The sequence below is a fragment of the Epinephelus fuscoguttatus genome, linkage group LG11 (assembly GCF_011397635.1).
Source record: "Epinephelus fuscoguttatus linkage group LG11, E.fuscoguttatus.final_Chr_v1".
Classification (NCBI taxonomy): Eukaryota; Metazoa; Chordata; class Actinopteri; order Perciformes; family Serranidae; genus Epinephelus; species Epinephelus fuscoguttatus.
The window spans coordinates 37,907,552-37,933,272 of NC_064762.1; the positions used below are offsets into that span (position 1 = coordinate 37,907,552).

Genomic DNA, 25,721 nt, shown 5'->3' on the forward strand with positions numbered 1-25,721 from the left:
AAGCATTCATGGCTTTGAGAAGGAGCATGCATTTTTCCCTGTTCCCTGTGCCAGTTTGTCTTAGTTCCACTGTGTCTGTGTTCCAGCGTTTATCTCTTTTTGGAACATATTTTGGTTTTTTATCTTGTGTTGTATTTTTGACAATATCTTAGCCAAGCATTTTTGGATACCTCTGCTTGTTAGTGGACTTATTCCGTAGTACCAAACCCAGTCTGTTAAGTTAACCTTTTTGACTTAACCGGCCTTTGTGTGTACAGTCTTGCATTTAAGGCCTCCTTTGTGCCAGGTGGAAGATCGGGCCTTAAAACTGTGATGCATGGCTTATGTATTAGATGTATGATATCATCATTTTACTACCTTGTAACAGTATATTGTAACATCGAGACCAACATTATAATTGTCAAGCATGGCTGCTCTTCATGGCTGCATGTGTTAGAAAACAGTTCTAGCTCTTGAGATTTGTATTCTGTTGCCCTTATTTGGCATCTTGTTGTCCATCACTTCATTGGTTTTAATGCATCTCACACAAGGACTTCAGTTAAAAACTGAACCAGCTGGCACACTGGCACATTTACAGAAATGTTGATGTGATTAATGATTAATGTGTGTTGCCCTTATACATAATTAAAATGAAATTAGGATTTGACTTTACAACAGCTGTCATTTCTCTAACTCCTGTGTGGCTTGGTGCATACGTCATTTCAATATTTACATAACATGAATACTGTCAATTATATAATATAACCTTTACACATATTTAGATTCAAAATGTTGATTTTCAAATGAAAATGTTTTGTGCAAAAAAACATCAAAAATATGAATGCTGAATAGAACACACACTGGGTGAAACAAGAAAGAAAATATGCTTCATAATGAAGGGAAATATTGCAACAAAAGGGTGGCCACCACGGCCCTGAGGGTACAGCTCTAAATATCTTGCTTTCCACAGTTCTGAGATGAGATTTAAATGGCATTAAGTAATTGGATTTTTTTCTGGCTGGTTTCACATTCGTTTTAGAGGCGGTGGCGGTGGAATACAAGCCTCATCTAATACAGTTTCATCCCCATCAAATGCTGCTGGATTGACAGAAAGCCCTGCCTCCTCAGCTTAGAAATTGCTCCGGTTCTGGACTGTTGAGCATAATGGAGCCCAGTACAGCCCAGAACTGTGCTTCATCACATGATGAAAAGGTGATGAAGAAGAAGAAAGAGCTGTTTTCATTGCTGTCAAACAATTTGATGGACAATGTAGACAATATATTGGACGTTGGATGAATCTCTTTGGATGTGCAACATCATTGTTACACATTATAGAAAGCTCTGAATACACTGATTCTACAGGGAGGTCTGGCTGTTTTGTTCTGTAAACACTGCATCCTGTAAATAGACATCATTCATGTTTAAGCAAAATGCATCCATCTTTATCTGAGACCAGATTCCTCTCCAAAACTCAACATTCTGTGTATTTAGCTTTGTTCTGAGCCTCTCATTCAGATGCCGTGACTTCTTCCCTCCATGCCATTCTCTCCTCATCTACCAGTAATGATGATGTACTCAGTGCTGAACAAATATTGAAACAATATTGCCACTGCCATAATGACAAATGTAATTTCCAAAATGCATAAGGCTGCTGCCATTTTAAATGAGATAGAAAGCTCTTCCAGACAGCTTCCCAATGTGTTTCTGGTGAAACTGAATGGATTAACAGTATCAAACTGATTAAACTATTTTTTGACCACTTGGGGGGCAGTGGACCAAGCAGAGAACACATTATCTGATATATCTAATCCAATTATAATTATATTAGTTAATTATCTAATTATCTGATTTAAAGACGCAACTTTTTCACTTGCTTTTAGTTCGGTTTGAGGCTGTCGAGTGGCATTTGTCATGTCCCCTTTTAATTTTTTTTTCTTTGATGCCCTCTAAGTGTTCTATAAACTGTTTTTGGTTTTATTCAGTTTCTAGTATTGTGTTTTTTCTCTATTATTGTTTTAGTGTAATATTGTATTTTATGCACCTTTATTTCTTCAATATTTCTTCATAGACACCTTTATCGAGGCAAGTCCTAACCTGTCTGCCTCCACTGGAAAGCATTTTGGGTCAGCACTTCCTGTTTTTACATGTGTTATATAAATAAACTGACTTGACTATATGATCATCTTATCATCTAGTTATTATGCCAAATGTCTTACCAAACTATTACTAATTAATTCATCTAGCAGACACAAATCAGCCTTCATCTGGAGTTGTTTTTTATGGCCACCTTATGAAGTGTTAAACAATCACGCTCTGTTTAGGTCTGATTTGTTCTCCACCAATTTCTAAGAGACTAGATGTTCAACCCAGTTGCAAGAGAAAATGCTGGCATTATATGTTTCTTCAGTATATGTTGTTTATATACTACCTTACTTTAGAAATGCGTATATATATGAAACACGCAATGAAGTATTTACAGTGGTGGAAAAAAGTTTTCGGACACCCCATGCATTTGTGAAATATTGCATTAAGAATCACTCTTAGGTCTTCAAGTGCAATTTCTTTTAGTACAGTCACAGCCAAAATACTAAATAAATCCTAAAAAAGCCATTACAAACTTAAAATTGATTGGTTCCATAAAAATACATAAGAAATTTTGAGTACTGGGTCATTTTGGTACCAGTGATGAAGGTCGTTCTTTTTATTAAAAGACACAATTTTTGTTGCCAAGCTTCGTGTCTACATAAAGCCAGCACATTTGAAAGTTCTTCAGACACAAAAATGGCTAAAACAAGGAACCTAATGCAGGAAACACGCCTGAAGATAAAGATTCTCAGCCAGGAAGGGTACAGCTGCCACCAGATAGCCAGGAAGTGCAGATGCAGTCCTTCAGCAGTTGGATACACTCTGCAGAAATACAGACGAACCAACAGCTTGGAAGACAAACCAAGATCTGGGCGTCCAAGGGTTTCTTCAGCAAGAAATGACCGTGATCCTGATCCGCATGTGCAGGCAAAACCGCCGAATGACATCACAGGAGCTTCAGCAGCAGTGGTCAAACCAAACTGGTGTCCAGTGTTCCACCCGCACTGTACGTGGCCGACTTTTAGATCATGGCTTAAGGTCCTACAAGGCTACAAGCCAGGAATTGGAAGAAGATTTTGTGGTCAGATGAGTCCAGTTTCCAGCTTTATCTTCCTCCTACTAATGTGAGGGTACGCAGAAGGCCAGGTGAAGCATTATCTCCAGCATGTACAGTACCTGCTGTCAAGCATGGTGGAGGCAGTATCATGGTTTGGGGATGCATGAGTGCTGCTGGTGTTGGTCATCTCACTGTCTGTGATGGCACATTGAACTCTACCAAGTATTGTACCAAACCCACATGCTCCCTTCTGCGCGTGCACTGTTCCGTCGAGGTAAAAACTGGATGTTTCAACAAGATAATGCCCCTTGCCACACATCCAAGGCCAGTAGAACTTGGCTGCAGGAGCACAGTATCCAGGTCTTAGAGTGGCCAGCTCAATCCCCGGACATGAGCCCCATTGAAAATCTGTGGTGGATTATCAAAAGGTCTGTTTCAAAGCATAAACCAAAGAATTTAGAAGAATTAAAAGCAGTAATTCAAGAAGAATGGGACAAGATTACCCCTCAACAGTGTGAAAGGCTCATGGGGAACATGCCAGCCAGGATTAGAGCTCTACTACGTGCCAATGGCAGGACTACTAAATATTAATTTGATGATGTGATGGTTTATTTATTTTTTGTTCAGTTTTGAACACATTCTCTGTTATTTGTTGACTTTGATAGCGACAATGTTGAGAACTGACATATTGAAACTGTCAAGAATTTAGTTTTGTTAGTTTTTCTTGTAAACAATAAAAAAAAAATATAATTTGTATTTGTTTGTATCTGTCTAATGCAGCCACACCTTTTGAAACACAAAAAAGATTATTACACGAATATTTCATGATAATAATTGAGATTGTGTAAATTTTTTAAGGGTGTCCGAAAACTTTTTTCCACCACTGTATAATTTACAGAAACATACAATGCCAATATTTTCTTCAGCCGACTGGGCTGAGACATTTCACTATGTTCACCTTTAGTTAGGCCTTCCTAACTTTGCCTATGGTTTGGTACTGGGTCTGTAGTGCATGGTGAGTGTAAGAGTGAGAGCGTGATTAAGTTTTTCTTTCTTTTCTGCATTTTCCATTCCAGATCCTGCTCAACCAATCCTGTATAGAAGTTGTCCCTGATCAATATCTGCCTGCACATCTGCACCTAATTTCCCCTAATCAGGCCTCCCACTTCATTCATTTGACAGTCTATTTACAAGCCTTTTTCAAAGAGGATATTTTGAGAAGTGATAGCAGGAAAAGCACAGGTCTAAATAGTAACAATGATGGCAGAATTCCACTTCGCTGCATCAGTTTCAGGATCATGGTATTGTAGTTCACTGTCATAGCTTACTGCTACACTTCAAGATTCCTAAAAGAATATGCAGATATTTACCTGTAGATGAGAACCTCATCATCAGAGCAGTTATACTGGAGCTGGTACATCTTCACTTTGGGAGATGACTTGCTGACTGTCCACTTGACCAGCGCTGAAACAGCTGTCACCTCAGAGACAGACACAGTCCTCTCTGGTTGGCTCTTGGGAGCGCCCTTGCTGATCCTGGTGGTCCCTGTGATATCAGAGAGGCGTGACTTCGGTGGTGCTGGCTGACCAGTGCCATTGCTGAGGTGTGGAAGCTGAACGATGGACACCTCCACAGAGGCAGTAGACTCCCCAGCCACATTAGCAGCGATGCAGGTGAAGGTGCCGTAGTCCTTCGAGGTGGTGATTGTGATGCTCAGGGTTCCATTGCTGTACACTGCGGTTCGGGAGGAGTTGCCAAGCAGCCGATCATCAGGGGAGATCCAATGGATGGTAGGAGAAGGGTCTCCAGTTGCTTCGCACCTTAAGCTGGCCGTTTGGCCCTCCAGTACCAGCATTCTGTGGGTGTGCTGGGTAATAAGAGGCGGCTGACACAAAAACTCCTCCTCCTTCACATTCCAAAAGTAACGACCCTTCACAGCAGGAGGGGAGGCACAAGTTTCCAGGTCGTCGTCTCTTTCAAGCCTGCGCAGCCACAGCATCTCACAGTTGCAATGCAGTGGGTTCCCACCTAGACTTAGAGACAGCTGGGGAGCATAAGGTGTAGTCAGAATCATTGAGTCCTGGGCGCGGGCAAAGATGGGGTCTGGGGGTAGCTTTTGCAAGCGATTTGAGGTCAGGTCCAATCTTGCCAGCCTTTCTAGGTCAGTAAAAGTCCCCTCTGGAATAAAGTCCAGAAGGTTGTGGTCCAGACTAAGCTGGTGCAGGTTAATCATCTGGCGGACTGAGTCCCAGGGCAAAGACATCAAGTTGTTGTAGGAGAGATCCAGATCCTCCAAGGCAGGTGCCAGGTCCTCAAAGGCCTTGTCATGGACGCGTCCCAGTTGGTTATTGTTAACGATGAGGTGCTGCAGGTTGACCAAGCCTCGCAAGTCATCAGGGCCTAGCTCCACCAAGCGGTTGTTGTCCAGATGAAGCGAGCGTAGTGTTTCCAAGTCACCAAAAGAGAAAGGCTGAATGTAGCTGATGGTGTTCCTGGAGAGGGTCAGGTCCACCAGGTCGGTCATATTGGCAAAGTCCTGCTGCGTAATGCGGAGGATGTAGTTGCCTCCCAGACGGAGCTCCACCGTGCTGCGGTCAATGTCTGGAGGCACAAAAAGAAGGCCTTTGGAGGGACACAATGTCCCCAGGGATTCGGACAGATTCTGGCATACACAGTACTTGGGGCATGCATGGGTGATCATCACTGTGGATCCCAGGACCAGCAGGTAGCAGATGATGTGGTCCATGGTAGAGTCATACATAGGAACCTGAGTGAGAAACAGAAAAATAAAGACAGATGAGGTAAGGTAATATTCATAAGCTTAATTATTTTTCAAACGTTATCATTAATTCAACAGACCCCTCTGAAAGACCATAGAATCAGGTGCAAAACAGATTAAACAATCTGTTGGGGAGCTACAATCCCAACTATGCAGTGTTAACGGATGAGTTTTCACTCTGCTCACACACAAAAACTCTGTAGTTGTCAACAAACAATATGCAAAAGTATGCAAAACAGGTGAATGGAAAATTACAGGCAGAGCCACAACATTTTCCAACTTAAGTCTACATCTAAAGTTTCACAAAGAACGATGGAAGTAGTTGAGGCAAATTAACATAGTTATTGAGCTAATGCGGGTGCTATTGTATTGTGCTAATTGTGGTAGTAGTTAATCGTGATGAAAGTGCAACGTCAGCAACTTCAGTCTCACTTGTTTAACAGATAAATACAGATTTTAAAAGCATTCATGACTTTTGTTACTTTAAATGGAACTTTGGTAAAGAGCATATTATGACTTGTTTAAGACTTGGAACTCAAAGGTAAGACTTGTTGTGGGACTTCTCAGTCTTGACTCTGGACTTGACTTGGAACCTGAGTGCAAGGACTTGAAACTTGGGATTAGTAAAACAATGACTAGTCCTACCTCCGACAACTTTATTATTACAAGTTAGAAAGGTGGCTTAGGAGACAAAAATCCAAGAAATTACCTATTCAAAGGCAATCAGGTTACAATAACTGTGTTTCCAAGGGATATATAAAGCATCTGAATATTGACATTTTATTCAAAGCAATATACACTCCATCGTCAGTGGCATTCATCTTGTGTTTGTCTTGTACAATTTGCTCCATAATGGAGCCTGTCAGTTATCGGCCCTCAGGAAGACAAGAGCGGCCTCTGTCTGGGACGTCATATGATTCAGATCCATTTCTCTAGGTGGATAGAACACTCAGGTGTAGATAATTCTGCAATCATAATGTCTTCCTGTGATCAGGGAATACAGTGCAATAACTCAAGTGCAGAGCATTAGACAGCAGGTGCTCAGAGACGAGGTGTGAGCTGTAACAGCGGGCCACCAGAGGGACTGTGGTGATAAACGGTATTTTTATGTGACGATCATAAATGAGCATATCTCAGTCATCGAATAAAATAGAATCATTCCATCCTGCTACATATGACACAGTCTTCTCCCTTGTTGTCCCAACATTACTGTAGAGAAAACGGCACACCTGCAATTTTATGTATGCATTGTTTCACATGTGATAATCTTTCCGTCATGGAGTGTAATAACTCAGACAAAGACAGTCAACAGTCTAAAATAGAAAGGATTCCAAATGAATTCAGCATACCACTGTGCACATTTACACATCATTTCATGCAGTGTCATTATTCAATATTATTATTCAGAACAAACATGCAGATAAACAGCATGAAATAAAAAAACAGCATGCCTTCCAATATAAACTGAGATTATCCTTTTTTTCCTTGCTGGCTCACACCCACACATCTACATCTGTACAGCACACGTATACACTCGCAGATGGTGGCACACACCCACACTCACATGTTCAAACACCTAAGTACACACCATTGCATTACCAAATATTGTCTGTGATGAATCCTATCTTTGTATTGAGCAGAATTATCTTTATTCCTATGCACTTCAATTGAACACAAGGGTTTTTTTGCCACACAAAGCATCACTTGCTTAATATAATAGAGGTGCTAATAGTTGAGTGAAACAGTTGGAGGAAAGCATAAGGACAAGGTTAAGTCAATGGCTAACTCAAAACTCACTCAAAAAATAATGTCAATTTGATGGAGGGCTGTGTGTATTTTGGTGTCATTTTGGTGTCATTGAAAAAAATCTTTTTATAAACTTTGGGCATAGTGTAATTCAAGACAACTAGACTTCTGCACCTCCTCTTGGCTCTGTTTAAGGTTTTAATCAATCTAGACCGTAATGGGAGACTTTGGCCAATTATAGAAGATTTCGGAGTGAGGATGTTCCTGTCAGCTGTTCTGCAAATGCAGATGCATGTGCACTTTACTGAAAGCCTGATTCAACTGTGGAAAATCCTGCAGAGAAAGCTACTATTCCATCAACTGCCTACACTGCAACACAACCCAAAAAAGGAAGACAGACTTATCAAAAAGAGAGTCTAAAAGACAGTCTGACAATAAACTAAATAAAACGTGTCAGTATCAAGGAAGTGTTTCAGAGATGGAGAGAAAACGTTGTTACTAGTTTAGCCCTCTGCTAACCGCTGCAGCTAATTCAAGTTCCTATTTATGTACCTAATGTTAGCTACAGCCTTAAATCACAGTGTGTCCTCCACCTCCCCAGATGGAAAGTGGGCAGCAGCTCTGAAAACAGACCCCAGGCAGTGGCCACAGCAACCCAAATCCAGCCAGCACAAACCCCAGCTCAGGTGGGACCAGGTAGCGTCGACCCTGACTGGATTAGCAAACTTTCTATTGCTGCTGTTGTACAGGTTAGACCCATCGCTACTGCTGGTCACCAGCCTGCTGTGACACCTGGCACTGAGGGGGTTGTGCTGGCAAAATGTGCTATAACCATCAGCGTAAGGAGGGGCTGAGTGAGTGCGCTGCGCACAACTCTTGAATGAAATGAGATCAAATAAAACAGTGGGGAAACACTGGGTAACTGTTTCCATCCATTTTCACCCGCATCCGTCGCCGGGCTGTGGGAACAGCAGGCAGAGAAAAGCACCCCAGACATCCCTCTCCCCAGCAACGCTTTCCAGCTCCTCCTGGGGGCTCCCCAAGGCATTCCCAGGCCAGATGAGATACGTACTCCCTCCAGCGTGTTCTGGGTCTGTCCCGAGGCCTCCTACCAGTGGGACATGCCCGAACCACCTCAACTGACCCCTTTCGACGCGAAGGAGCAGCAGCTCTATTCGAGCTCCCTCCGGATGTCCGAGTTCCTCACCCTTTCTCTAAGGCTGAGCCCAGCCACTCCACGAAGGAAACTCATTTCTGCCGCTTGTATTTGTAGTCATGTTTCCATCAGCCTGTTTAGATGCGCATCTAGAAGTATCGCATCAGAAAATTATGATGGACACGCGAAAATTCAAACTAAAATCCCCTGATCCGCACAAACTAAAATACGCTTGCTTTAGCCGCGTTTTGGTTGATTCGAAAAAATGTTGATTCGCAAAACGTTGGATGGAAACAGTTATGTTCCAATTAAGTCTGAGAGCGCACCTCTCTCCATGGTGATATCCACACTCCAGTCTGTACATTTAATGGAAACACGCAGGATTCGTATTTCTTTTAATGAGCATTTCCCAATGATTCAAATCACTTTTGGATGGAAACATAGCTACTGATCTCATTCTTTTGGTCACTACTCAGAGCTCATGACCATAGGTGAGGGTTGGGACGTAAGCTTGTATATATGCTGATTGGTGGGAGGGGCTTAGGACATAAGAGGGAGAGCTGTCTATCCTAGCTTTAAGGTTTGCTCATCAAAAATAAATTGAAAATCCCAGGTTAATATCACTTCATATTAATGATTGTCTAATCTTTGGCAGAATATGTGCTCTTATGTGCAATGAGTCCAACATGTAAAGTGCCAAAAATTGCATTTCCTCTATTGGCCACTTGAGGCTAACTCTAAGAGCGAGTCACTCTCCATAGTGCTATCATGACAACTGTACAAGGGCTGAATTTTTATGTTACTCACCCATTTACATCTTATTAAGGCTTTAAGTTTTGCATTTTTAAGAGTGTGGCCTCTTTGAGTGACATCATCCAAATATGGTCACGTCCAGCCCCAAAATAGAATTACCGCCTTGCAGTTTTATGGCTCAGTGCACCAGTCAAATTGCAGTTACAGTTTATCTCTCTGTTTGTGAAAACATGGATGCTTCACACACATTTTGCCCTAGCAAAGAGGGTCTATACAGTCAGCGAACGTTTGTGCTAAATTTGAAGAAATTCTTGTGAGGTGTTCTTGAGACATCGCATTCATAAGAATGGTATGGATGGACAACACGAAAACATAATGCCTCGGTCCGTGGTTTTTATACAGTCTATATGTAAAAATGTACCTCAGTTTTTTAAAAATTCAGATAAGGTGGCAACTGGTTTTCATGCTATTTACACAGTTTTCTAGTTTTCAGTTTTTCCTACCTGCTGTTGTTGTATAAATGAAGATCAACCAAGTGATAAACAGTATAGCGGAAAAATGGCTCCGATTAATGCTGTACCCAAGGACCTCAATGACCCTGAAACTGTTATTTATATACGTAATGTACAGTTGATGGGTTATTTTTTCCCAAACTTCAGCTTCGAAAACCGTAGATTGCAAATGACCTGCAAAGTCCTTTAGAATGTGCTCACAGGGCCAAGGGAACACAAATAGAAGCGTTCCATCACAGAGAGCAGAGCAGTGCACTGACGAGAAGTGTTTAGTAAATCATCCGGTCAAAGTCAAGGGCGCTCTGCGGAGGATGGATGGTGTGGAGGTCAGGGAGTTAGCAAAACGAGATCTCTCCTGACAAGTCAAGCATGGCAGCAGTGCAGGTGACTCTCTTGTATGTTGAATGGAGCCAGGACAGCAGTAATCACTGGAGGCCTTGATGCGAACACTCATCACAGCTCCTGACAGACGCCGCCAGACCTCAGGGCCCACCAGGCTCCAGCGTCCGTGCCCTGTCTGGCCCAGAGGTGAACGGAGAGCGACCAGCTGCAGAATCATTTCACAGCAACACTTATCTCAGTGCAGGCAGGCTCATACTGTCACTGGAGATAGACTTGGAAATGTGGGTCTCAGTGTTGTCGTGAGATCCACAATTTCAATACTACTTCCATACTGTTGTGAAAGACTGAAGTCAATATTGAATTTCCGGAACATTCACAGCGTTCACCGACTGTGTTGTGCAAGGTGAAATTTCATTTCAGCATGAGCTCCAGAGGGTATAGAGTCTGCACAGACAGCACCTGAGTTTGAATGGTAAAGAGGAGAAGAAAAAGTGGCAGAACTGAAATGTACAGAGCCGCAGTCTGTCTCCTGACAGCACACTGCTGCAGTTGATGCAAAATTCATCCAAAAAAAAAAAAAAAAGTCAAATGGGTGGAAAATGGGAACAGCATCAGTGTAGTTCACAAAACTGGATCCCAGTTCACCTACAGCGGCTGATTAAACTGTATCCAGCAGATGAATACAGACACTACAACTACATAAGAAAACTCTGTGCAAGTTTCTGTCTCACTGCTTCCATTGTCTCTTGTAGTATCATGACACTGGAGAGCACTGAAAGAATAAGAATTCCAATATGTTATTTCCATGGCCTTGGAGAGTTCAGTCAATATTTGTGAACATGAGCTACTTTCTCAAAGCCAGAAACCAGAGAAGTACATGTTAAGCTTGTGATGTCATCAAGTGTGAAGTCTGGAGCTGCTCCATAAACAATCAATGCAGAACATGTAGGTGGTTTTGGTGATTGTGTGCTAATGCTCTATAACTTGCCCACTTAAGACTGGTTGGACGACATATTGCGTGAATGCTCATTTTTTTAGTCGAAGGAGACTTGTTGAATTTTACTTACAGTACAGCTGTAACAACACCACTGCTTATGCGATTAGCAAGCAGACAGTGAAAGTGTGGAAGTAGTACCTCCCAGCATAAGTGATGTAGGCAACAAGAAAATCTGACCACAAGTGGTCAGCTGGAGATGCATGACTTGCATTTGGAAGACTTTTTACTTGACAACATCATAAGTTTGAGTTTTAGCACTCTAAACGGGACGTTCACCCAGGAGGCCACTGTTTGTGTCCCATGGGAAACCAGAAGTCAGCGTTGTTTAAGTGTACCTTACGTATGGGCATCAAGTAGTTACGTCATTCAAGTGATGTATTTACGTTACGTTATGTCTAACAATGGATGGATTACTAAACAGGCTTCCCTGGCCTTCAAATGCAAAAATGTCCCTCAAATTAACATGTACTGGCCAGCAAGTGTTAAAATTACTTCAAAGAGACACAAACAGATCACAAAGAAACACAATACAACCAAAAAGAGACACAAGAAGTCCAAAAAGATGCAAAGGAGCTGCAAAGATACGCAAAATAACTACAAAAAGGGCCAAATAACCACAGACAAAAAACAACCAAAACAGAGACAAAATTACCTCAAAGAGACACATAATGACTACAAAGAACACAAAACAACCACAAAAGGGCACAACAATATATAAAACGTTCGAGAGATTCAAGTGTCTGAGATAACACGAAATTGCCTTGAAGAGGCAAAAAGGCATCAAAGAGATATAAAATGCCATTAGAGACACAAAAATGTCATTACAGAGACATTGAATGGCTACAAAAAGACACAAAATGATGATAAGGGGACACGAAATAACCATAAAGACAAAATTACTTTGAAGATACACAAAACTACAAAGACATACAAAACAGACACAAGAAGACACAAAATGACAAAAAAGATACCAAATGCCCTCAAAGAGACATCAAATGCTCTTAAACAGACATAACATGCCCTCAGTAAGACACAACCTGCCATCAAAGAGACATAAAATGTCTACAAACAGATACAAACTGCCATCAAACAGACGAAATGCCCTCATAGAGACACAATATGACTACAAAAAGTGAACAAAATGACTACAGGAAGACACAAAATAACCACAAAGCCAAAATTACTTTTCAGAGAAAACAGATGCCCCCAAAAAGACACAAATCAGTGACAAAAAAGCAGTACAAACACCACAAAGTCTATGTGAGTTGTGCACAGGTGAGGTGGTGGGGCCGCCCACATGTCTGTCCAGGGAACCATTGTCTCATAGTCCGCCCATGCATCGCAACGTAACCCTGTAACAACCGTACAAATTGTATCCAAATGTGATCTTTTTTTTTCTAAACATATCCAAGTATTTTTGTTGCATAATTCTAACCACAGCTGTTTCACAATGTTAACCATGTGCCACATTTTTCACCCAAGAAACTGCTGTGCCTCACAAACAGGTGCTGAAGGGTGCCCTGTGTGTCGGTATAAGACACAGAGGGGTGTGAATCAAAGCTTCTGTATTTGACAACCTGGAATGAGATTTTCAGTTACTCTGTAAAGGGACTCTATAGAGTTTTCTTGTAAAGCCAATTTTGGGAGGGGGATTTCATAAATCCTGCCTTGTTAACATCAATGTTTGTAGACTGCTGTAGTTAGCTCGCTCAGCGGCCATGGGTAGGCGGAGGTGGTGGGAGGATGTATTTACGTACCTCTGTAAGCCTGATGAGTACTAGCCTCCAAAATGAATCTGCACCATAGAGTTGTTCATTCAGTTTGAGCAAACACTTACGTATTCATCCGAAACCCAATGAAGATAAAAACCCTTCAGGCTTTCAGGCTCCTTCACATTAGTTTCCCCTTTTTGTCCATATGACAGGGCCAGCGTGTGTTTAGGTGGTACATTTTGCTGTTCTACATTGTATGCAATCCACTAATGATAAATGATGATTCAGACATGGTGAATAATGTGCCTCTCTGTCCTTACATTTCCAGAACAAGAAGCCTTCTCATTAGTAAACAGCTGGTGGTGGGAGGTTTCTCTGTTGGTTTATTATTTCTCTTCCATATCCCAGATAGCATGTCGCCTTTTCTCTGACTCATTCACACCTTGGTAATTGGTGTCTACAAGTCTTCTTAAGAATATATCTTTAAATCAACTCCAAAAATTAAATAATGGATGATATAAGGCAATGTACACTCAGCGACAACAACAATATGAACCCTCTTGCAGGCGACACGGGCCCTCGCCTTTCGTAAGAGGCATAATCACAGGGACGGAGGTCTGAACATTTGTCGAGACTGTAAAGCTGCTGGGCATTTTGAAGGGCAAACTCAAATGTGTACAATGAATGTTCCAGAACACAAATTGCAGGCTGCCCTTCGTAGGCAAGTCTAAAACACTGTAAGGCAAGAGGCAAGCTTGCCCCCTCTCCCTACCCCTACAAAAATGTGTTGCTTGTTGCTACATGTAGCATGTTCATTGGCCTGTGAATGTGATACGATCACGCATGTAAGAAACAGAATTCCAGGACAGTTACTTTGTGGGTGGTTGAATGGTGCTTAAGCAAGACAATCATCCTCACCAAGTATTTTGGTCTAATTTCTATCTGTGTCTTACTGTTAAACTAAATAACTTAAACCAACTGAGCTCAGTGCACAGCTGTTAAAACAAGAGGACTGAAGCGGGCTGGCCCAACAGTCGAGTGAGCAACACTAGGCCTGTCACAATAACAAATTTTGCTAGGCGATTAATTGCGTCAGAAATTATTGCGATAAGCGATAATATTGTGCTTTTAAGACCATTTTTATTATTGTTGTAATTTTGCTGTTTTTAGAACATTTTTTTAAACTAATATAATGATAATAAAGGCATAGTGATGCAAGTACACCCTTTTAAAGAGAAATAAACACTTATTTAACAAGAATATTTAGGAATGAAAAAAAGACAATTTAAATATCCGAAATAACACGTAAAAATATCGAAACAAATAAATAAATACAAAAAAATAGACTCTCAGTCTCTCACTCTCAGGTGTGCAGTTAAGTTGGTCATATTCACTCTTTTTGTTGAGATGGTTTTAGAACAAACCCGGCACACCGGCTTGTCCTAATTACTGGGGTCCCCTCTGTCATTTGGTTTAAATCCAAAACACTCCCACACAGGGGCCGTGGCATTTGGTTTAGGAACAAGCTGTCTTTTTCTTACGTCTCCCCCTCGTCTCCCCTTCACGAAGATCGCACTGTGTGTGTGTAGCCCATAGCCCTGCCTCCCCCACAGAGACAAAGACACTCGGTGACAAGAGCTTTCCCTCCGTTCATTACGCTAATGAACCAACTCACCTGGTTGCCAGACGATGCACGGCAGTGAACGCTCTTGTCGTCTAGTCTCTTTGGTGGAGAGAGACGAGGAAAACAAACACGCATGAATATGGCAATTAATCGCGGCAGGGAGTGTTACCGTCCCCCTTTTAATTTACCGTGCAATTAACCAACTTATGGCATATCGCGACAGGCCTAAGCAACACTGCTTGGAACGAGTGAAGCAAAGGTGGAAAGTTGGTCAACTTCATTGTAGTTTAGGTAAGGCATGCATTCTTTCCTTGTCGAATTAAAACCAAGGCATAACATTTATGTTGCGGCCTGTTAGTATCGCAGGCACAACCAAAACGCTTAGTGGTAACTAATCCCTAAGACCAAGTCACACATTTTCCCAGTGCTGCTTGTGCTGTGACTGGTGATGTCAGTTTTGGTTCATTTTGGCTTTGGTAGCCCCACCATCTGTGAACCTGTCACTAACCATAAATTTTCAAGTAGAATCACAAAATGACGCGAAATACAAAAGGCCTTTCCTCTTAGTCCAGTGCTTCATTGACTCTTGAGCTTTCACACCCTATTTGGAAGTGCTATCCATTTAAAGTTGGTGAAATAATAATGTTTTGTGCTGTATGCCTTTTATTTTATTTTCTAGCCAGCAAATTGCGCTCACATACAGAAACATAGCACCCACCCTCCAGTCTCAACTGGTTAGCTAGCCTTAGCACTACCCAGGTCCAGTAGGGGCTAGCTAGGTGCACTAACTACTGCTGGTGGTCCCATCCAGACTTGTTGTAGTGGGCCGGCGGAAACATGGTGTCCATCCTCCAGTCTCCCTGTTATTAGTGGACCTAGTAAGCAGCTTAATTTTAAGCCAGAAAAAGCTCCTTTAGCACAGTAAACTATGTTATTACCACCAGCTGCACCGACACTGCTAATGGTGCTAACAGCGCTTTCAATAGCTAACAATGTAAAAGGGGGTTTGTGGCTCAAAATTAAGCCGCTTACACACCAGGGTGACCAGGGAGGACCACAATGTTTTCACAATATTTTACCAGCAATAATTACTGAATGTACAGTGCTTCTAGCTAGCGTGCACCCGACCCAGGTGGAGCACAGTGCAGTACACTGAAGAGAAGCAAAATTAGACCAACATGTGTAACCTGTCAAAATGTTCTTGGTGGTTAATCCATTAATGGTTAACTCATTAAAGGTTAAAAGTTGACATCCTCAGCTGTAGCACAGTTAATACAGTGATTTTGTTCTCTATATTTACATATTCATGGAAAAAGTTACAATTGAATCTCTGCTTGCTCAGCCAACACAAGGTGATCACACATCCACATGAATTTTTGTATTTCAATTATTTATCACTTACATTTCTTACAAATGTATAAAATGTTTAGAGGATTCAGTTTGATAAATGGATTCAGATGGATTCAGATAAAATGCTGTGTCCTTTCACTGTTTTTCTGAGGAAGGTCTCAGACAAAGGATTGTATGCATTTAAGTTCTTTGCTTATGACAGCTGTCAGTAAAGTTGTCATAAGCAATTAAGCCTGTTTCATCTGACCAAACAGAGCAGATTTCTCCTTTCAACACTGAAAGGCATCAGATCACAGGGGAAAACTGTGTAGCTGTATAGAACTAATGCGATGCATATGTCACATATAAGAGTGCATGTTGGGTTAATGACTCAACTTGCCCTGGGCACGGTGGTTTGCTTTACCCAGCCACTATGTTACCCTCTTCTATCCTAATGATCAGATCTATCCTGGAGTTTCCACTGCCACTGAATAAAGGAGTTGAAGTGTCACATAACTAATGCTGTTTCAGGTCCTTTTCCACACTAATGAAGATTAAAACACTGCACCATATGGCATAATAACACTCATTACACCTTAAACACTGCACTTAATATCTCCTTATATTCAGCAGTGAAGAATATAAATGCTACTGTATTAGAGAGGGTATATGACCCTTTTATATACTATACTTTGCGTTTCTGCTGTATATTCTGCTGCAATGAGGATTTGGCTGGGGAGGCTTCAGCTCAGATGTGACAATCAGACTTATCACATCCACAGACATGAGATTTGGGTGTAAGTATGCGTGTTGAAACATTTGTCTGCAGGAGAGCAGCTAGAGAAGCAGGATCAGGGCCTTGATATTTAATCTAATCTCCGAGACATGGCAGACTAGCTCCTATTAGCATTCTGCCACGGCTGGGTTTTGTGAACAGCTCTAAGTAGCTTTTGGGCAGAAATCTGCCTCGTCTTCAGAAGGCTGCTGACTCTGCAAGATGATACATTGAGTTTGCACTTTAGCGGATGAATGCAGAGTGCAGAGCTTAATGGAGACAGTTAAAGTGTTAGACTGGGAGGGTGTGACCTTTAGAAAGGAGCTATAGTTTAGGTGGCTGCAAAGCAAGGTTTAGAGAAGAGACTAGATGAGGAAAGAATCAGAATCAGAATCAGAAATACTTTATTGATCCCCGAGGGGAAATTGTTTATGTTACAGGTATCATACAAAATACAAACCCCACAAATGATGTTACATTCTCAAAGTAAAGTTTTATAGAAATGTAAAGTTATCAAGGTTAGTTTTAAGGCAAGTAAAATTATTGTGGTTAGGTACTGGGTGAGACATGGTGAGGACATACCTTAAAATCACCCAAATTTCACATATTTTCAAACACACGTCTCACACATGATCACAGCCTTCCACAATATGTGGGTTATGCATGAATTACTGTCTCATGATTACATGGAATATTTACAAATTAGGCAAGGGATAATGCTGGGCAAGATGTTTAAGGCAGCCCAGTCACCAGAAGAACAAATTCATTGTGCGTTCATGTTACATTTGTATGTTTTAAACGTATCTTATCAATGTTTCAAAAGTGATGTAATTCTAAATACTGTCTGTGAGCTGACTTTGTCACTACCCAGCGAAGGGGATGGTAGATGGCGTGAGACCTAAGCAAAATGGCTGCCTGGTTGCTGACCACTGTCTGAGACCAACAAAAAACAAAACTGGGTGTTTTTAAAGTTTTTTTAGTAAGACATCACAGCATTTCCAACCATGACTGTGCCACCAAAACTGTGCATTTTAAGCAAAAACATGACCAGACCATAACAGAGTGATATTTGTGCCTAAACATAAACACACATTGAAACAGAAAAAAAATGTAAAGTTTCAACATATCCGCAACAAAATAACATACAAAAATGTACTATGCGAACATTTACTCTGGCGATTCAGCTGATTTCAAGCCTGGTAAGAGAAACATCGTTCTGCACTGACGACAAATCTTACATGCATTAGACAGATGTTATGGAATACAATGGGAAAAAAATTACAAAAGAGTGATGTGATGCTCTGAAATTCATAAAATATCTATAGAAAAATGACTTCTAATTATTATAAGAAATAAGAAAAAAAATCCATCGAGCATTGATCATATAATTGGAGAAAAACTACAGAAAAAGCAAACCACAAACAATTTCTATTTCTATTAATTTTGGTTACTTCAAATACCTTATACAAGTGCTTCCAGAAATGTGACTATAGCAATAGAGTGGAAATGGAAATCTTGTTCATTGTCTGGATAGACATCGTTACTATAATGCTGGGTTCACTATGTAGGCAGGAGCACCACAAAGCACGTGGGTGACTGTGTGACAACTGACATAGCGAGTGCTTCTGCACCCAGTGTGAGCATGATGTAAGTTAAGGGCTGAAATGCCCTGGTACACCAGGCCCATAGACAGCCATCAGTCCATATCAGGCTGTTGGTGAGCATCCATGCTTCTACTTTTTGCAGTGTGTCCCACACCCTTGGCATTAGTCTGCCTTTGTCGGCTTTTTTTCAGCTGATTCAGCATGTTGAATGGACATCTGTGCCAGACTAGCCTGTTGGTGAATGAAATCACTCTAATGGGCAGTTCAGCTCAGTGCATGAGGACAGAAACAGAAGAGAGGAAAGCAAACAAACTAGTAAAGTCGAAAGGGTGTAACATCAAAATGGCAGAAATGGTTTTTAATTGTTTGTGTTATTGTTCACTAGCGCACAGTAAATATAATTTGTTCTTTCAACATAAGGTGTGTGTTAATGTGCTAACCGGCTAACTAGCATCTTGAATGTGTCTTGACAGTCTTCTGGTTTTCCTTTTTAAATTATGTATACAGACTACCGCCACCTGCTGGTATGGAGAGTTATTACCTCTCATGCAGGTGCAGAACATTTGTGCTAGTTGGCCGTTGACTGTAGTCTTTGCGGTGTGTTCAAGTGCAACTTTTTGGTGGAGACACAGGTGACATGAGGTGGGGTGAACAGTCGGCCTTCATCCCCACTCATTCTTTGATGTCGCTTTGGTGTGTCTGGGCCTTGAGACTTAAAAGGCTTAGATGGACATGAAAGTGTCCCACCTAAATTATCAGCAAGACAAGTATGTTTGAAAATCTCAGGCCTGTGGACATGAAATTGTGACGCTCAGGGAGCATTTCAGTGACAAATGTCCAAAGCTTAAAATTCTTCTATGTGTTACATTGAGGGCACAGTGGAGATAACAATTACACTTGATAAAAAAATATATCAACAGTTCAGATTTCAGTTCACTCTCACATTCTGGGACAATGTTATCTGAGACAGAGTTGGGATTTCTGGTACAACTTCACCTAACTCTGAGGTACATAGAGAAGGGAAAAGGTACACCAACACACATAGCATAAAGAATCATTTTATCGTGAGAGCAATGAATTGGGTGGCCCTGATGAAGCCAAAATGCCTTGGTCTCACAATAAAATTGTTCTACTGTCGCTGGAGTCTTGAGCCCTTGGAAGAATTCAGTAACTGTGGTCTCTTGTCTCTTTGTTCCCAGCTGCACCTGGCTTTTTCACCATAGCAACAGACATGACAGAAAGCTACTGCATAACACAGTTTAATTATCAAGCAGACACTTGGGTTTCTATGTTGAGGAACACTGAGGATCACTAGAACAGAACTTTGAAATAGATATATACATTGGGGAAAAACACTTCCTTACCCTGCATATCCCCCACTTGGTGACTCTATGTTGTGGTTAATGCATCTTATTAGTGATTTCCGATTGCTTATCTAATTGCTGATGTCTGTGTTTCCACACATTATTGTGTCAATCACAATCTAACACACACACACACACACACACACACACACACCCATCCCCCACATGTTTTTGAGACATAAGCAGTATACTTTAGAATGTGTCTTTTTTTGCTGCAGTGCCACTTCAAGTTCTCCCGAATGGCTGCAAGTATTTTTCTAGTTACACCGATCTCATTTATCAAAAGTGACAGGGAGGCGTTTTCATAAGAGCCACTCAGGGTAAAGATCAGCTTATTCAGCTAACTAACAGAAAGAACACATAAAGAAACCAGCCTGGCAGTCATCCCACAGCCCTGTCGCTCTCTGGTTAATAGTTCAGACGTGGCTCAGCGTCAGCCCAGCTCCACTTAACGCCTGCCTCTCTCTCTCTCTCTGTCTCTCTCTCTTAGACAAGTCTCAACCCCGCTTCCAGGAGGCTCTGTTCAAAAGATTAATAATTTCAGTTGGAAGCAGAAGTGACATCATGAAATTGCTTTTCTATTGTCTGGCTAATTAACCTTCTTGCTCAGTGCCCTGAATAGTCTCTCAGATTCCTCTTTGGTGTGACAGCAGTACTATGGGCCTGCTTCGCGTCGCTTCCAAAGAACAGACACCAATACTGGAACAAAGATACTTTCCCCTCGACAGAGCGACAGTGCTGTAAGGCGCCCTTTTGGGTCAAAATTCTCCTCAGATACAAATTCGAGAGGGATGCTGAGCAATGGCATTTTACATTTTAGACATTCTGCTTTCAATCAAACAAAGAAACTTCAGCAAGTATGGCTGTCAAAGAAACTTTAAAGCCTGGACTGGCAGCATCAATAGAATGTTATGGTAAACTAGGATTACGGCCTCGTGGTTATATGCATGCACCAACCAGTCAAGTTACCAGTCAGTGTACATGCATGTTTGTCCAGACTCAAATGACAATAGACAATGATTCACATAATGTTGTTGCATATAATCTACATATTTTAAATGTGGATGCTTCACATACATCTTCAACCAGGCAGCACAGAGGGTCTGTACAATCAGCACAGTTTCAAGGGGGATAATCCAAGATTAGTGTCACCTATTCAGAATCTGACCAAAGGTCTGTTCCTGTTCTCTATCCAACCTGTTGTCTCTTTTAACTTATTAAATAGTGATGCTTGGTCATTAGCCCTTGGGGTCGGATACCTACACCCCGAGACACCCTTTACTGTCCGTATAAGAAACACTGTGCTGTGTTATTATTAGACACTCCGAGCAACTGACGTAGTGTAAAAAGCGAGAAAGTCTGCATTAGGAGGAGGTCAGCCAGGGTTTTAGAAATACTGAAATCATAGCATTAAAATCCAGTGGAAAAATCCCATAGGCTTTTCGACAAGGGAACCAATGCGATGCTAACTTCCTCATTGGCCTACATAAAAAAGTAATCTCTGGAGTAGTCTCGCCACCAGACAATCAAAGATCTCCGCCTTCTGATAGTCTAGGGACACTCCTTTCTAAAGTGTGTTTAACACACTGGAGAAAACAGCTGGCAACAAAGCAATGCCTCTTGCATTTTTGAAAAGGACACGCCCTCCCAGAAATGTGCGCTCCCCCTTTTCTCGTCCGCAAGGCAACAAAAACACAGAGAGCTTGAAAATGGATGCCGAGAGATTTAACTCCGTTTTATCAAACGTGTGCTCAGTCCACAAGATTGTGGAGAAGGACTTACAGCGACTTGAGCCATTTTGTACCGCTACACGTGTTTCCAGTGGGACTATGTTTACAAGCGAGCCACCAAAGGACCGCCCTGCGGATTTACTATTGGTTCTGCAATGTAGGGAGTTTTTTGAAACTCTGAAATTGTATCCGCCCATCTAAACACAAAATCAGGGAGAAAGTCATCAGTCTTTAGTTAAGCAAAGCGTCTAAACACTGACTTGTGAGTCTATCTCTGGAGCACTCTATTTCATGTCGTCTGTAGAAATGAAATCATAGCTGCTGACTAACTTCATATTGCTAGCTAGTTATAGTTACCGTCCCACCCACTTCTGTGACTTTTTTTTTTCCTGTCCCATCCCAGTCACATCATGAGTAGGGAAACTGACTTCCATCCAAGGGAAATCCCACAGGAATCATGTGACCCACATGATTCCCGAAAACATGCTAGCCTTTAATGCTGATTTGTGACAACTACCAGAGTAATATTGACCCAAAACAGGGTCTGCTAGAGGTAAGTTGTTGTATAGCCTAAACTACTGGAAGCTATTCTATTGAGTTTCCTTTTAGTGAAATGCTCACAGTAATTCAAGTTTCCTCTAGTAATCACTTGAGCGGTGTTTATGCCAAGGATTTTTATTCTGAAAGGTAAGAATGGAGGGAATAGAAATTAAGTTTGCCATCTTGGTTCGGGTCCATGTCATTGGTCCAACAGCCCATTGGTCCGACATCCCATTAGTCCGACGTCCCGTTGTTCTGATATGTGATTATCCTAGGCTATACTGTATTTGTGTACCATAGAGGATCAGCAAACGCAACAAAAGTAGGCTACTGGTTGAGCTACAAGTGTCATAGAGAGGAGAGAATGAAACACCATAACCTCCTGTTATTAACTCTGGGGTCGGGGTTGTGTGGGGAGCTCTCCGCGGTGCTGAACAGCTCCCAGTGGGTGTATTTCTGCCTTGATGGTGCGCCGCGACAGGCTCTGGGTCAGCTGGGAAAGGCTTGAGGCGAAGCAGGCTCACGGCTTATGTGTTTGTCACTTTCTTTTACGTTTTAACCCACGCCATGATCTTTTCCTAACCCTAACCAAGGGGTTTTTGTGTCTAAACCTAACCAGACCTTAACCACAGGGCATCATGATGATTTCAGAACAACGGGACTTTGGAACAATGGGTTTAATATGATCGGAACAATGGGACGTCGGACCAATGGGCAGTTCCCCTTGGTTCATAGTATGGAGCGTCTGATGTTGTTTTAAAAGTGTAGGCACAATGTGGTGCCTTGATTTGTGGTGCAAATGTTAGACACATCGTTCCAAAAAAACTTTGTTTTATTGCTGCATATTTAAATTCTATGAAAAAAGATACTGATGAGCAAATTAAAGAACTGCTCCATTGTGTAAAGGCCTTAAGGACAAGGAAAGAGCAGCCAATAACTACCACCTGACCATGATAAGCTGAAACTAATGTCATTCAAGCATAAATCATGTTTCAGTCTAAAAATCTATTAATGAAAATTTCATCACAAAGACATAGAAGATTTTAAATGGTCTGTTGAGAGAATAACATATTTGGTCAAACATGTATTGACTCTCTATTCAAGACATGATTTTGAGGCTTTCCAAAGCAAGGCACAAGTCTGCATCTCCATACACTTTCATATTATATTGATAAAGTTATCACATGTGCAAATGTGGTATCAAATACTGATAAGATGACAAAAGTTAAAAAAAAACCCAAACTTTTCAGCGAGCAGCATTTGGATCATATCTGAAAATCCCCTGCTCCTGTAGTGTAGCAGCAGCCTGTAACCTCCTTCTCTGCACTATAGATCACATAACTGACCTTCACGGTTCAGCCTCTCCAGGGAAAATCCTGAGAGAGATAACAGGCTCCAATGAAAGGAGTCTCCTCAAATGCCAGGGCAGCTGAGTGAAGGGTAACAAACACCATGGACTGCTCAGTGGCATGGCCGTTCCCTCTTTGATTGTGTTGCACGTGAGCTCAGCTGACGTGCATAGGAACATGTGCAAGCAAAGATATTTTTGAGAGGCAACAAGTAAGAGTTCTTGAGGGAAACTGGGTGGGCTGCTGCAGAAATAATTATGGGTGTAACTGCTGTCAGAGGTATGATTACATTATCCCATCTGAGGTGTAACAGGTGGTGTGCTCCACATGTTTTATTTCCCAGTTGCTCTAGGAAAGAGGATTAGCATACCATTGGAAAACGTTGGTTCCGGTTCGGTAACAAAGACGTGCCTATAATTCATGCAAGGAATCATGGGGGCTAGGAATATGGTGGATAAAATATCATTACTCGAAGGTCTTCTGGTTCTAGCCTTTTGGTAGCTCTAAGGGTTGGTGAAGGCTTATCGTCTTGGAATACCTCTCCTGTGCAACCGAACACTCTGAATGATGTTTTCTGTGAAGCACTTTGCATCACTCCTACAATTAAATGTGCTGTGTAAGGTTCTGCTTGCTTGCCCCCTTTGTAAAAAGTGGCCTCATAATGGAGGAGGATGCCAAATATTCTTAGGCACAAAACACTGAAAGGTCAACAGCAAAATAGAACCACCTCACAGCTGTAGGCCAGCACCAACTAATCAAGTTGCAGTTTACATCCATGTCTGTCAAGATTCATAATGTAGCCATGACAGGAGACAATGCTTCAAATATGGATGTTGCTGTTCAGAAGCTACATATTCTAAAACATGGATTCTTCACACAGTAATTCAGTATCTGACCAAATGTCTCCTCCTCTGTTCCTGAGTTATGATGTTGAGTAACGGCCAGAAAAGTGTTTTATGCAGAACATTATGATGTCACAGTGAAGTTGACCTTTGACCTTTTGGATGTAAAATGTCATCACTGTATCATTATATCTGATAGGACACTGCATGGAATTTTGTCATATTGTCACAGTGACCTTGACCTTTGACCAATAAATTCTAATCAGTTCAGTCGTGGGTCGTTTGTGCCAAATTTGAAGAAATTCCTTCAAGGTCTTTTTGATATATTGCATTCATTAGAATGAGACAGACACAAGGTCAAAGTGATCTTGACACTTTGAACTTCGACCACCAAAATCTAATCAGTTCATTGTTGAGTCCAGGTGGACGTTTGTGCCAAATCCGAAGAAACGTTCTCAAGGTGTGTTTGAGATATCACATTCAAGAGAATGGGATGGATGGACAATCCGAAAATATCGCCATATTGCCAATGCAGTGGCATATAAACTCAACGGTAGTGTTAACTGTTCTAATAGCCTGTTTTGCATGCATTACCATTTCACATTAAAATGTGGCTGTTAGCATCAGAAATATAGTAGAAAACAGCGTTGGTTAAAGAAGAAAAATACCATTCTTGAACTCAAAAGTCAGGTTTGATCCCAGGACCAGCCAGAACACCCAGCTGTCTGAAAGCTGTCCTTGAGCAACACTCCCACTCCCACTGCTATTGCTCATTCATTGTGAGTAACTGTGGATAAGAACATCAGCTAAATGTCAAAACGGTAAAATGTAAATTACAAGTTCAATAAGGCTTCAGGACATTCAAGGACACAACAAGCTTTGTCTCCCCGGCATGGCCCGAATACGTATTATTGTACACACTGCACTCTCCAGTTTCTGAATTTAAGAACGGAGTGCAGTGTTGAAGCCACAAACACACACACACACACACACACACACACACACACACACACACACACACAAAACACAAACTTCAGCTCAACACTGCGCAGCATCTTACTTTGATATTCTGTACTCTCACCTGCTTCTGATTATTTATGATGTGGCCTGTATTGCTCTGCTGTCGAGAGGGGACTTGCTTGCTTTTCAACCTATAAGCGAGTCATAACACACATACATTATGCATGCAGCTCAGCTCATACATCTTAGCTCCCGGACTCCGAGGTTCATCACATGAGGAGCCAGAGAGAGTGCAGAGTGCTGTGTTTGTGAAATTATCTTCCAAACATGAGGCAGTAAGCTACAGTTAACCCATCTGCCTGCCAGCGTTACTCTCTCACTCCTCTCCTACGCCGTCCACACAGTCACACAATAAAAGCTTTTAATCAAAGGATGAAAAAAGAGCTCTCAACCCTTCTTTTGACTTTTTCTTAAAGTTTAAAACAA

The 25,721-nt window shown here is 41.6% G+C and overlaps 2 protein-coding genes across 3 annotated transcripts in view; one reads left to right on the forward strand and one right to left on the reverse strand.

Moving 5' to 3' along the window:
• Positions 1-25,721, forward strand: part of LOC125897389 (xaa-Arg dipeptidase-like) — a 649,571-nt gene that overhangs the window by 475,247 nt on the left and 148,603 nt on the right. The window lies entirely within an intron of this gene.
• The window catches only part of lrfn2b (leucine rich repeat and fibronectin type III domain containing 2b), a 242,941-nt gene that overhangs the window by 11,478 nt on the left and 205,742 nt on the right, over positions 1-25,721 (reverse strand). The window contains exon 5 of the mRNA XM_049590668.1: positions 4,492-5,888. Within this exon, the coding sequence (XP_049446625.1) occupies positions 4,492-5,882 (1,391 nt within the window). The 5' untranslated portion in view covers positions 5,883-5,888. The remainder of the gene's footprint in view (positions 1-4,491; positions 5,889-25,721) is intronic.